Source organism: Cardiocondyla obscurior, unplaced genomic scaffold (assembly GCF_019399895.1).
Source record: "Cardiocondyla obscurior isolate alpha-2009 unplaced genomic scaffold, Cobs3.1 scaffold43_0_327834, whole genome shotgun sequence".
Taxonomy (NCBI): Eukaryota; Metazoa; Arthropoda; class Insecta; order Hymenoptera; family Formicidae; genus Cardiocondyla; species Cardiocondyla obscurior.
The window spans coordinates 267,431-279,630 of NW_027228793.1; the positions used below are offsets into that span (position 1 = coordinate 267,431).

The following is a 12,200-nucleotide window of genomic DNA, read 5'->3' on the forward strand; positions in this document are numbered from 1 at the left end:
ACATAAATTTTTTATTAAAAATTTTTTACAACTTTTGATGCTCCAGTTAAATATTTTTAAATACATTTTGTAAAGCGCAATGCTTAAGATGATTATTAATAGGATCCAAAATCTTTTGTAAGATTCGGCATCTTCATTATCTGCGTCTAAGGTTTCAATGATGTGGTCTTCTCTAACATCGCCGTCGAGCATATCAGCCATGTACGTTTCTCGTATCCTTTGATATAAGATGCTACACTTCATCGCCATCCTCGTTAACATAATTTTTTATCTTTATAATTCCTTTTGGCGCTGCGACCACCAGTTGAATATTTTAAATACATTCTGTAAAGCGCAATGCGTAAGATGATTTCCGCATCGCATGGTATTAATAGTATCTAAAATATTTAAAGATTCAATATCTTCATAATCAGCGTCTAAGGTTTCAATGGTGTAATCTTCTCTAACATCATCGTCGAGCATATCAGCCAACCATGCACATTTCTCATATCCTTTGACGTATATAAGACGTGACACTTCATCACCGCCTACACCTGTTACAGCTGTTGTAATTAATTGTTTTGCCATGTTGTATGGCACAGTTCCTTCTTCCCATGACAATGCGTGATGATATTTTATTGTCCAAGAAATGCATGATTTTTCAGATTGTTTCAAAAAATTCCATGGCACTGGATTTTTAAAGATGTAATGAGTTAGAACAGTACCCTTTCTTAGCACTGCAACTTCTTTTACAATAAATCGCCGCCCAATATTAAAACCTTGAAGATCAACAAACGTTGGCGCAATCATGATGATGAACGCGTGTTTGAAACAATAATGACGTGTAGATAAAATTGCTTCTTTATATATGATAAAAACTGCTGATATAGCAATTTTTATAAGACCTTGCGCACAACGTTAGACAGTGGACTATATTCAACTATGCGATCGTGTAAAATAAGACAATATGCGGTTGTATTCGCAGGAACATTTTCCTTGCAATCAAATTCTAATCGCACGTCTACAGTGGCGCTTTTGATTGACTCGTTCTGTCGAGAGCAATCGATAACAACAAATGGTCCATATGATAGAAATGCTGCTACATTGCAAAAAGCCTCATAAGAACTGTTGCCATAATAAGCTTTACGAAAACGTATATACATATCATAAAGAATGGCGTATCTTTTTTTGTCAAAATCTAAATTCAGATCATCATATGGATAATATTCAGAGTTGAGAAAAAGTTTCACATTTGTTAATTTACAATCATCAAAAATGGTTGATTTTTTAGACATAACGTTTTTGCGATCGGTTTGCAGAGCAAAGATAACGTATCGAGGTTTTTCAAGTTGCGTTGCAGCCTTGACGGCCCAAGAATGTTTTGTAGTACTCTGCAAAAGAGGATATTCATACAAATCCCATGAGCGAAAAGTCATGCTTAAATATCGCCCACTATCCAAAGTTCGCAGCATGGATAATTTATTGACCTCATTTAATATGACATGAGACATTCGCCACTGTATTTTATGCAATTCAATTTCTGGCTCTAATTTCGAATCTCCTATAATGGAATTATTATCATTGCGAGCGCGTATTAAAATTAATTCATGGCGAGCGTTGACAACCACTCGTTTATAATCTTCACAGAAACCTAACAATATGCTGAGGGGTACACAAAAATTAAAGAATCCTTCTGACGTAGTTGATGTTTCACTCCATCCAGCATTTTGCAGCATCATAGCATTATCAGATGTTAGCGATATATAATTTTTAAGAGTGCTAGTTATTCCAACGTTTCTGTTGCGATCAATTTCTACACCATTGAGTTCATAACGGATTTCATCGAACATAAACGCTACACAATTATTTCCTAGCGCAGCTGTTAACTTATCGTCAGGTTTTTTTTTTTTTTTTTTCCCTCAATATAGAGAAAACTGTCACATGGCAACGTATACAAATCCTGTTGTTGTATTGGTATCCGTATTTCATCACTATATCCAAACGTTGTGTTAGCATATGGGTTGTATGTATGAGTTTCAATTTTAACAATACTATTGTCAAAGATCGGCTTATCATCAATAATCAATATATCAGCCATTTTAGATGTTGCACACAATGAAACCCAATGATTTTAAAAATTCTACGTTTGATGTAGTAAGTTTTTTCTTCAATAATTGAACCCCTTTGGTGGAAGCTGCGTATTTAGTTTGTCTCACGTTCGATGTTTTATTCAAAACGAGCATCTCACACTAAAGTCGTCTCCGCACATGCAGTCTCACGGTAATTTCTTCGCCACGAAAATCAAGCAATCGTCCGTTCTGATCTACAATGCGAATCGTCAAATCAGTAACGCTTCGTACGACGACTGGAAGGTAAATGATCTGTGTTGGAGTTTCAGATATCTTATATCCAGGTGGAACCTTAGGTGAAAATTCATGTATTGTATGTACACGTTTTCCATTACTGTATGCACCCCCCGTTACACTGCATTCAATGCGAATAACATTTACATTGATAATTTGTATCGGTGCATCCGATTCATGCCAACGTAACGGCTCGAGTATGCGATCTGATGAAAATCCTAACAACGATCCAATGTTGCATGGTTTGGTGAAATTTATTTGATAAATACACTTAATCTCGCTTTTCATCGTATTGTTATTAGCTTTAATCGTTAAAGGATAATCTTTTTCATCATTACCATATGAAATCGCGTTCTTTGCAACATCATTGATATGAAGCTCGTCGAGCGTACGTTTTAGATATTCGGCAATATCGCATAGTTCATATGAGCCGTCGGGAATGGTAATACTTTCTCCATCATTATCATCATCGGCATTATTGAAATAGAATGTATTATTTGATGAGTTTACATTAGGAATTGTAAAATACGTTTCAAAATCAGCCAGCCCGAGTTCATATTCTCCATCGCTTAAATCTATAGCGGGAAAGTAGCTCACCGCGAGGATACTACTTTTGCCCGATAACGTGAGCGTCAGCGACATGTTTGATACTGAGTTTACAGCGCATAATGTTTGTTCTTAAATTGTGTATCAATCGTGTGTAGAAACTGTAGACACAATTGCCCACAGTTGTTTTGATTATATCGTTGATATGGTAAGCGATTATATTCAATTTGTGTTGCATCATTCCCCAGATATCGAGCAAGTTCTTGTGGCGGTCGAAGATTACCAAAACTATCAAAATACATAGCGCGATTTCCTCTTTTCGCATATGCCACCCAGTGGGTACCTAATCCTTCAACTTTATCTAAATTCACAATACCGCTCTCGTTTTGATGTATTCCCCCAATCGGTAAAGTGTCACGCATAAAAACGCCTCTAAAATATGGAATGCGCATGTGTTTCGCTAATTGTCGCAACTGTATATCGGTAGTAGCACCTTTGGGAAGTTTCAACGTCTCATCGACGTTTTTTTTTTTCCTTTCTTATTTCCATTATTTTTTCGAACTCCACCACCACGTTTGTATGGAGCGAGATAAACACCGCGACCTTCCATGGCGTAATTGTGACGTTTCATTTCTTCAAGTTGGCGTTGTGAGGCTTTTTTATCATTTACAGCTTTTGCGATTCCTGCGGCTCCACCAGCGAGCGAACCGATAGCACCCAGTAAGGGCAGAAGCGGTATAACGCCACCACGTTTTGCTATCGGAAGTGTTCGTTTCTTCACCGTTTTCTTCTTCAGCGTATTCTTCCTCGCTACACATAAGCCCATACCAAGTTTCGTTTTTGCTTTCATAGCTGCCCATACGGTCGTGGCTGCGGCCTTTTCACCAAAACTTGAATCTTCTGCGTTAATACGTTGCAGCGCTTTATTGGCAAGAATATTGTCAGCCACGTGGCGCTCTGCGAGATTGTTGCTACGTAAGTAGGCTATATCGTGATCGCGACAAGCCGCATCCAACGGATTAATTCCACGATCTCCTCTGGCAAATCGTTCGTTTAATCGAGTTCCTGGGCCGCAAAACTGGTACCCTGGTATGTGCAATTCAAACGGAAGTGCGTTAATCGCTCTGTTTAACAAGCCTCGCCCATTTTTCTCAGACATTCAATACAGTTTTTTATTAATGGCGCAGGACCGTCAACATGCGTTTCATAACTCAATAAATTATAATGTTTTAAACATCGACGGTATTGTTGAACATCTAAATCAGCCTTTAAGTGTTCAGGAAGCTTATTCCACAAATAGTCAATATGTTGCGAAAATCGTTGTAATAAGAATATTTTTGGAATATGTTGTAGTTGTTCAGCGGTTAAATCACAGATATTACAATCGTCCGACAGCAACAAAAACATAGTGAATACTGAGCGTTTAATTTTTATGCACACAACTATAAATATATCAGCATGGATGATATTGATCTCATTTAGAAGGTAGAATGCGGTTCATACAGCAAGCGCCACCAATCAAGGTGGTGAATTTCGATGACAAGTTATTATCCGAGTGTGTGTTACATAGACATGGAAACATGTTACCGAGTTCTATTCGCGCTATCATTTGTGGTCCATCAAATTGCGGCAAAACTAATGTATTAATAAGTCTGTTGGAAAGTCCGCATGGTATACGATTTGAAAACGTTTATGTATACTCGAAATCGTTGCAACAACCAAAATATCAGTATTTGAAAAAGATATTGGCACCAATAGAAGAAATTAATTATTTCACATTTTCAAATAATATTGATGTTGTTCCACCGAGCGAAGCACTTCCGAATTCTATATTTATTTTTGATGACATAGCATGTGATAAGCAGGATGCGGTAAGAGAATACTTTGCAATGGGGCGACACGCGAACGTTGACAGTTTTTATCTTTGTCAAACGTATGCGAAAATACCGAAGCATCTTATACGTGACAATACGAATTTTTTAATTCTATTTAAACAAGATGTTACAAATATGAAACATATATATAATGATCATGTTAACACTGATATGTCATTCGAAGATTTTGATAAATTGTGTCGAATATGTTGGCAACAAAAGTATGGATTTGTGGTGATTGATAAGGACAGTGCTATTTCAAACGGTCGCTATAGAAAGGGATTTAACGACTTCGTGGTATCATAATGTAATCAGTTGTTGTTGATACACCGATTGATAACTGTCAAGCTCAATATGAATAACAACAGTGAACTTAAAAATCGAGAGATAATTGCGAAGAAAATTGCTCAAACGAGTGATTCGATTCGCAAAAAGTATCATGCCATGAAGACGGGAAAGATGGAAGAAGATATCGCGTTGGAGCGACATTTTAAACCCATCGTTGAGCCTCTTAAACAGATTGTGGAAAACACCGTTGGAAACAACGAAGTTGAATCAGCCATATCAAAGAACGACTCATATTTTCTGGAAAAAAAAGATGTTTTAACACCAAAACAAAAACGATTAATTACGGTATCACCAATATCATTACCTGAAGAAAAAGAAGAAAGTAGATCGACACCAAAACGGAATCGATTAATAAATACATCGCTGATATCTTTATTGGGAGAAGAAGATGAAAGTAGATTGACACCAAAACGAAAACGATCAAATGCAACGTCACCGATAACAGCATCGACTCCAATTAAATCAGCGTTAAAACAATCACGCACCATACCGTCCACATTAAACGAGACGCCTAAGTTCGCGCAACAACGAAATTTTTCATCAAGGGAACGTTCACACTCACATTCCATTGAAGACGTTTTCGATACCGCAGACGAACCGTTGGTAACATCTATTCGACAAAAGTTGCGAACATCAGAAGGTTGGAAGACTCTTCAAACTCATTATGGACCGTTGGGGCAAAAGTATCTAGGCGCTGTTTAAGCGGAAAAAATCTATTAACATCGATAGCGTTTACGGAGTTTATTTCAACGACAATGGAACGATGATTGGCAACAAGCGTGTTGATTTAGATAAAAATGATAATATATTGATAGATGGTAAAAAGTATCCTGGAACAGTGGGACTTTACGAATTGATTTTTATGAGATTTCCCGATGAGAGCAGTTATACTGATACCGATAAAGAAAATTATAAAAGTATACTCATGGCAACGAATGCACATAAACGTGACTACAATTCTCAAAATCAAGTAAAGAGTAACAAAGGTCACAAATATAAGAATATAATCGCTCCTGTGCTGAGTAAAAAAATTGGACAAGGTATACCATACGCTGTAACATTAAACAATAATAAAATCGATTATGTTCATTGGGATGATCCAAACGAGCTCGTAGATCGTCTTCGATTGCTCGAAGCCTCACGCTATGCAGGTCATAACGCTCACGACAATGAGATTTTATCAATTATTGAGGAACTTCGCGAAGTGGGGCTTATTATAAATTGAAGTATGCATACACAATTTAATCATTTGATATCGAAATGCCGATTAACAAGTTTGGAACATTGCTTAAAGATGGTGGAGGAAGCAATACTAATCAACATTATCGATATAATGCGTTAGTTAGAAATTACGTGCGCGATAACGCTCTTTGTGTAACATCCACCGATTACGACGCGCGATCATGCAAAATTAAGCATGTAGCTGAACCTTTGGACGATGATGATGCTGTCAACAAACAATATGTTCAACAAAATTTACAGATTTTAAAGAATGAAATTGTGGAACTTAATAATAATGTTCAACAGAATGTGCAGAATTTAAAAGATCAACTAAATGAACTGAATAAGAAAATAGAAATACTACAGAGTAGTCTACAGGTTGTGGTAAACACGCTTCGCAATAAATTTATTCGCGGTGAACAGAATTAAACAGCTGCCGTTGCCGTTTGTTGTTGCCGTTGCCGTTGCCGTTGCCGTTGCCGTTGCCGTTGCCGTTTCTTGTTAATACCGTTTTGTTATCGTTTTCGGTGTTGCTATTGTTCATATTTATGAAAAAAATTTTTTAATAGTGCGGTAAATCTCATAGCTTTAAAAATGTCAAAGAAAATAAGCTCAGAAAAACTACAATTGGTAAACGAATTGCATACACCGGCGAGAAGAAATTTTTCTCGAAGGCGTGTCATAGTGCGCGGGTATGATGACTTGTGGCAAGCTGATGTGGTCGAGATGCGTCCATACACACGTGTCAACCAAGGTTACCACTACATATTCACCGTTATCGATGTGCTGAGCAAGCATGCATGGGCTGTACCATTAAAGACAAAAAGCGGTATCGAAGTTGCAACAGCGATTGCAAAGATCTTTCGCAATAATAAAAGATGTCCGAATAATCTTCAAACTGATAAAGGAAAAGAATTTTACAACGCAAACGTACAAAAACTCTTAAAAAAACATAATATTAACCATTATTCTACATACACTGTAATGAAAGCGTCAGTTGTCGAACGATTTAATCGAACGCTTAAAAACGCTATGTGGAAAATGTTTACACTCAATGGAAATTATAAATGGCTTGATTCACTGCAGCAGCTTGTTTTGGATTATAATATGCGAAAACATCGAACTATTGGTATGCGACCTGTCGATGTTACCCCTGCAAACGCAGGCAAACTCTTGGCAACGGTCTACAACCGCATAAAGATTGCTGCTCCAGCACGGTTTAAAACTGGCGATTCAGTACGTGTTAGCAAATTCAAAACAATATTTGAAAAAGGCTATACACCAAATTGGACTACGGAAGTATTTACAATCGTCAAAGTGCAAAAAACTAATCCTGTGACATACTTGTTGGAGGATTCTTGTGGAAAACCTATCGCTGGAGGATTCTATGAACAGGAATTGCTTCACGTAAATAATCCTGATGTATATCTTGTTGAAAAAGTGTTACGAAAACAAGGAAATAATGTTTATGTAAAGTGGCTGGGATTCAATAATTCACATAACTCATGGATATGCAAGAATAACGTTTTATAAGAATTTTATATAATTAAAAATTTTTTTATTAACAATATAATGTATAATGTATAATGTATAATATATAAAAATTTTTTACAACGGTATTTTATAATGCCCCCATGGTAATGTTTCAATAGAATCCTGTATAATATATCGTTTATCATCATATGGACTTAAAGCAGTTTTTTCCTATATAGTATACACTTCGTGCAGCTTAGATCTTATACATGTTTGCTGACGCGTCATTTCTATTTCCTCCTTCAAGCATCGTGTGTAATCATCAAACGTTATCTTCTTGGCGACAACATTACTCTTAACACCTTTAATCTTTTTGTATCTTTTTACCATCTACTCGTAATGCATACATTTTTGCTCGAAGTCCAATAAATTCAGTCATGATCGCTCCATTGTTTTCATCTTTCATCAAACCTGGTACTTTTTTATTGACTTGTGGAATACCATACACATTGTCACAAGCGTAATCACTTGTATCAAATCTATTAATATCACGTTTCATAATCTCATAAACATCTTCACACTCTATATGATATATAAGACTGTCTGTGTCAGTATACATAATTTTACATTTATTTTGATAAAGAGGTTGCATGTACTCATGATGAAATTCATATAAACATGTTTTAGATATGTCCAGAATGCACATTCCAACATAGATCGGTTTATTAAATTTCACTTCAAGTTTGCGCATTTCAATCGCTACCAGATTTTCGGCGAAAATGCTACGACTATGAAAATTCGGTTTTGAGATCAATGCCTCAGCACCAAATCTGCCCTCCCAATGTGTTACGAGCCTTACATCAACATGATTACGCACGTTCTCCATAGTTTTTCCAAATACTGCATTATTCATTAATTTATACAAGTTTTTTCAAAATCATTTTTGCAAGCGTTCTAAATTTGGTATTAAGTTCTATATAAACACGTAGCCATGGGGATTGTTTAAATTGTAATATGCGATGTATTTTTGTAAGATGCAGTCCATGATTAATACATTGCTGTAAATTGCGATAATGAATGATGTAACGCTTCTTATCATATAAGGTTGCGAGAAGCTTGTCCTGCCGCTTACCGGGTGGCTTATCGCGCGTTGGACAGAATGGTAGGTCGGCATGCGCATCGTGTAAACGTTGTGAATACTCTAAATCAACCTCGAAAATATAACCATTGGGTGAGTCTGGTGGCACACTCATCACATCGAAATTAGAAACATTGTCAACCCATTGAAAATCGGCATATGGTAGCGGTTGACACATCGCCCATCCATACAAATTATTAACATCAAAATACATTAAATATGTTGATGATTTTAATGAATCATATGACTGCATATATTTATTATTGGCACATGCATATCTGCTTGAGCATTGACTTAAACCACCGCGTATACCGCGTTCAATAAACATAACCATATCAATGTCAGTAAGAAGTTCAAATTTTACACCCGTGTGTTTTAACATCGCGTCCCACGTAAAACCTGGTAAGGTGTAATAATATGCGGGGTCAAGTTTGTAACTCACTATACAGCTGTCTCTAAAGTTTTCAAATATGTCAGCTAATAATAAGACATCTGTTTTTAAATACAGATCACTGTATTCTCCGAGCGTTTGAATTGAGAATCGTTGCCAGATATCTATAGCGTGTGCATAATCATTTTCGGATACTGTATCATCAGTCAATGAGCTGTAAAATGATTCACGTGGAGGCAAACATACATCTTCCAATTTTTCAATACTATCAACATATTCATATGGAAAGACTCCTTTACGTGTTAATAAATCAAAATTTTCATTAGTTAGATTAGAAAATTCATATCGTGACACTCGCAATTTATCTTTACTTAGAAATGATGCTAACTTCTCAAGACTTGTATTTAGAAATTTAAATGAATCAATAAACCTTAATTTTATACAATTATTTCTATTATCAGTGGTGCTTTTAACATTTTTTGTAAATGATATATATTTCTCTTTCGTTATGGGAAGCAGTTCTATAGTTCCTTCATAGGCAGTTGCAATTTCTTTGATAATAAAATGTGCATCGTAACCCGATAAATTATGAAAAACTATGGGAATACAATTCGAATCCATATAATTTATATTACAATTTGAATGTGCTGGTCCTCTATATCGACCGGTTAAGTGACAGTGATCGCGGACTCGTATGTCATCTGATACAAATGGTTTTTCACATATGTGACAATGTGTAGCTTTGTTAAAATTTTCCAACTCGTCTCGTGTAAAATCAGCCATGGGTACATTAGCTGATAAAATTGTTTTTACATTATGCGCTAAATTTTTAAGTTCCTCGGCGAACCATGCAACACAGTTATTACCGCGATGAAACCGATACATTGATAGCGACTTATTGTATGAACAGCATACATAATACCCTATGCTAAAAACCTTATGATGTTGGTGTGCGCATGTAGATGTGGTGGAGTCAGCATTCGTTTTTTCTAGGGTACATTCCAAATCAGCATATACCACAAATGGAACTCGTTCCTTTCTAGTATAGTTGTCAAAACTTAACCATTTTTTTCATCACATGGTAATATAATTGCACACTCATTAATTTTTCCACAATCTACGCTGTGTACCATTAATCTTTCACTTGAACTAAAGTAATGTAAGCATCTGGAATAAAGAGTATAAATGCATTAAAAAAAATTTTTATTGTATAAATGCATTAAAAAATTTTTATAAAAAAAAAAAACATTTTTATTTACATTTTATACTTACCGATCGCAAAAATATTTTTACTCTTTGTTTTACTAAGCTGTGAACTTATAAGACGTGATAAATTTTTTATCAATGAAAAATGTCCAACATCATTATCTCGCTGTGTGTACAACAAATGAATGTGTCTCTCTCGTACTTTATCTGTGAGTTGTATTGGCAGAATTTTTTTCTTCTCAATCGTATATATGTTGATGGAAATATTATTAAGATTTTCAAATTTTTTAACATGTTTCATAGTTATTGGAAACTCAATACCTTCAAGATTTAACACTGTCGCATAATGTGGATATGATATTATTCGATCCACATGTTTCTCGGCTGGGTATAGAGCGGCTACCACTGACCATGCGAAACATGCATTGTCAGCAGATTGTATATTTATCACAGCTCTTTTCATTTTAATTTCCTGTGGTAATATCACATGGCACCCAGCATGTAATGGATTGTGTTTATTTACATTTATCATCAAATTATGTATACGCGACAGTGCCCACCCGCTGTCACGTTCTTGAAATTCATCCAAGGATGCGAGAATAGGCTCGATAATGTGTGACTCGTACCACTCTTGTAGATCACTTGAACGAAAGAGTTCACAGTTTTTTGTGCACACACTTTTATTTGCAGTTTTATTGTTAGCCACAAATTCACCATTAAATACAACATTAATTTTTATATTGTTATGTTTATGCATAACATTTTGCACATGCTTTAATACAATGTCTTGCGCATCTTCCAGAAATTTGCGAGGCTCGATATAGTTTGAATTAATTACCACACCAGTTAATATGCGGCTTTCAAAAGCTGTGTCAATTTCACTCCATCGAAGTCCTTTATTTTTTGTATTATGTCCAGCACCCACATGAATGAAACGTTGTTTTGTTAAATCTCTTAAACTTTCGATACGTGCAATACATGCAACTAGTGATTGCTTCGCACCGATTGATAATCTTGCGCGTTTATTTCGCCCCTGGTCCTCCAATAATTTGATATATTCTTCACATTGCTGATTCCATGCATTGAATTCTTCTAAAGTCAATCGATCTGCTTGCGCTGTCAGCTGTTGCTCTCGTCGATCCATTTTTATTCTCGAGATTTCAATATGTTAAATGATAAAATGTGATGTATGCTCCACAGTTTTATATGCGGTATATGACAAACTGCTACGTTTACATTTTTAAGTAAGTTCAATGAATTCATAGCGATTATGTCAGCATTTTTAAGTATTAACCTTCATAACGATGGAGAACAGATCTTGCAATTTTTATATGATATTATTTTTATTACATTTTAATAGCGGCGCCTACAAATTTGCGCTTCTGATGCAATCTTCATAACATTATCGCCTATATAAAATCACTGTTTTTTTCATTTTAGACTAAACGCTTGTAATCCACACCATTGCCTGAGATAACTGGCACGTGTGGCGTCTGCAAACCTTGCATTTCCAATGCAGTGCGGTAGCACGTGTGGTATCCGCAAATCTTGCAATTTTATATGATATTATTTTTATTACATTTTAATAGCGGCGCCTACAAATTTGCGCTTCTGATGCAATCTTCATAACATTATCGCCTATATAAAATCACTGTTTTTTT

General features: G+C 35.7%; 4 protein-coding genes and 1 pseudogene across 4 annotated transcripts; 2 read left to right on the forward strand and 3 right to left on the reverse strand.

Annotated features, from left to right (window-relative positions):
* Nucleotides 1-875: 875 nt before the first annotated feature.
* LOC139112713 (uncharacterized) lies at nt 876-2,077 on the reverse strand. The gene is made up of 3 exons (XM_070673785.1): nt 1,921-2,077; nt 1,244-1,834; nt 876-1,120 (listed from the first exon to the last, which is right to left on the reverse strand). Exons 1-3 carry the CDS (start codon nt 2,075-2,077, stop codon nt 876-878), a joined length of 993 nt encoding a protein of 330 aa, XP_070529886.1.
* A 1,223-nt stretch (nt 2,078-3,300) lies between these two features.
* LOC139112718 (uncharacterized) lies at nt 3,301-6,341 on the forward strand (annotated as a pseudogene).
* Nucleotides 6,342-6,370: 29 nt separating this feature from the next.
* LOC139112714 (uncharacterized) lies at nt 6,371-7,864 on the forward strand. The gene is made up of 3 exons (XM_070673786.1): nt 6,371-6,715; nt 6,901-7,023; nt 7,418-7,864. The coding sequence occupies exons 1-3, from the start codon at nt 6,371-6,373 to the stop codon at nt 7,862-7,864; spliced, it is 915 nt and encodes a 304-aa protein (XP_070529887.1).
* Nucleotides 7,865-8,168: 304 nt separating this feature from the next.
* Nucleotides 8,169-10,116, reverse strand: LOC139112715 (uncharacterized). The gene is made up of 2 exons (XM_070673787.1): nt 8,859-10,116; nt 8,169-8,704 (listed from the first exon to the last, which is right to left on the reverse strand). The coding sequence occupies exons 1-2, from the start codon at nt 10,114-10,116 to the stop codon at nt 8,169-8,171; spliced, it is 1,794 nt and encodes a 597-aa protein (XP_070529888.1).
* Nucleotides 10,117-10,465: 349 nt separating this feature from the next.
* LOC139112717 (uncharacterized) lies at nt 10,466-11,848 on the reverse strand. The gene is made up of 2 exons (XM_070673788.1): nt 10,606-11,848; nt 10,466-10,500 (listed from the first exon to the last, which is right to left on the reverse strand). Exons 1-2 carry the CDS (start codon nt 11,681-11,683, stop codon nt 10,466-10,468), a joined length of 1,113 nt encoding a protein of 370 aa, XP_070529889.1. The 5' UTR covers nt 11,684-11,848.
* Between the last annotated feature and the right edge of the window lie 352 nt (nt 11,849-12,200).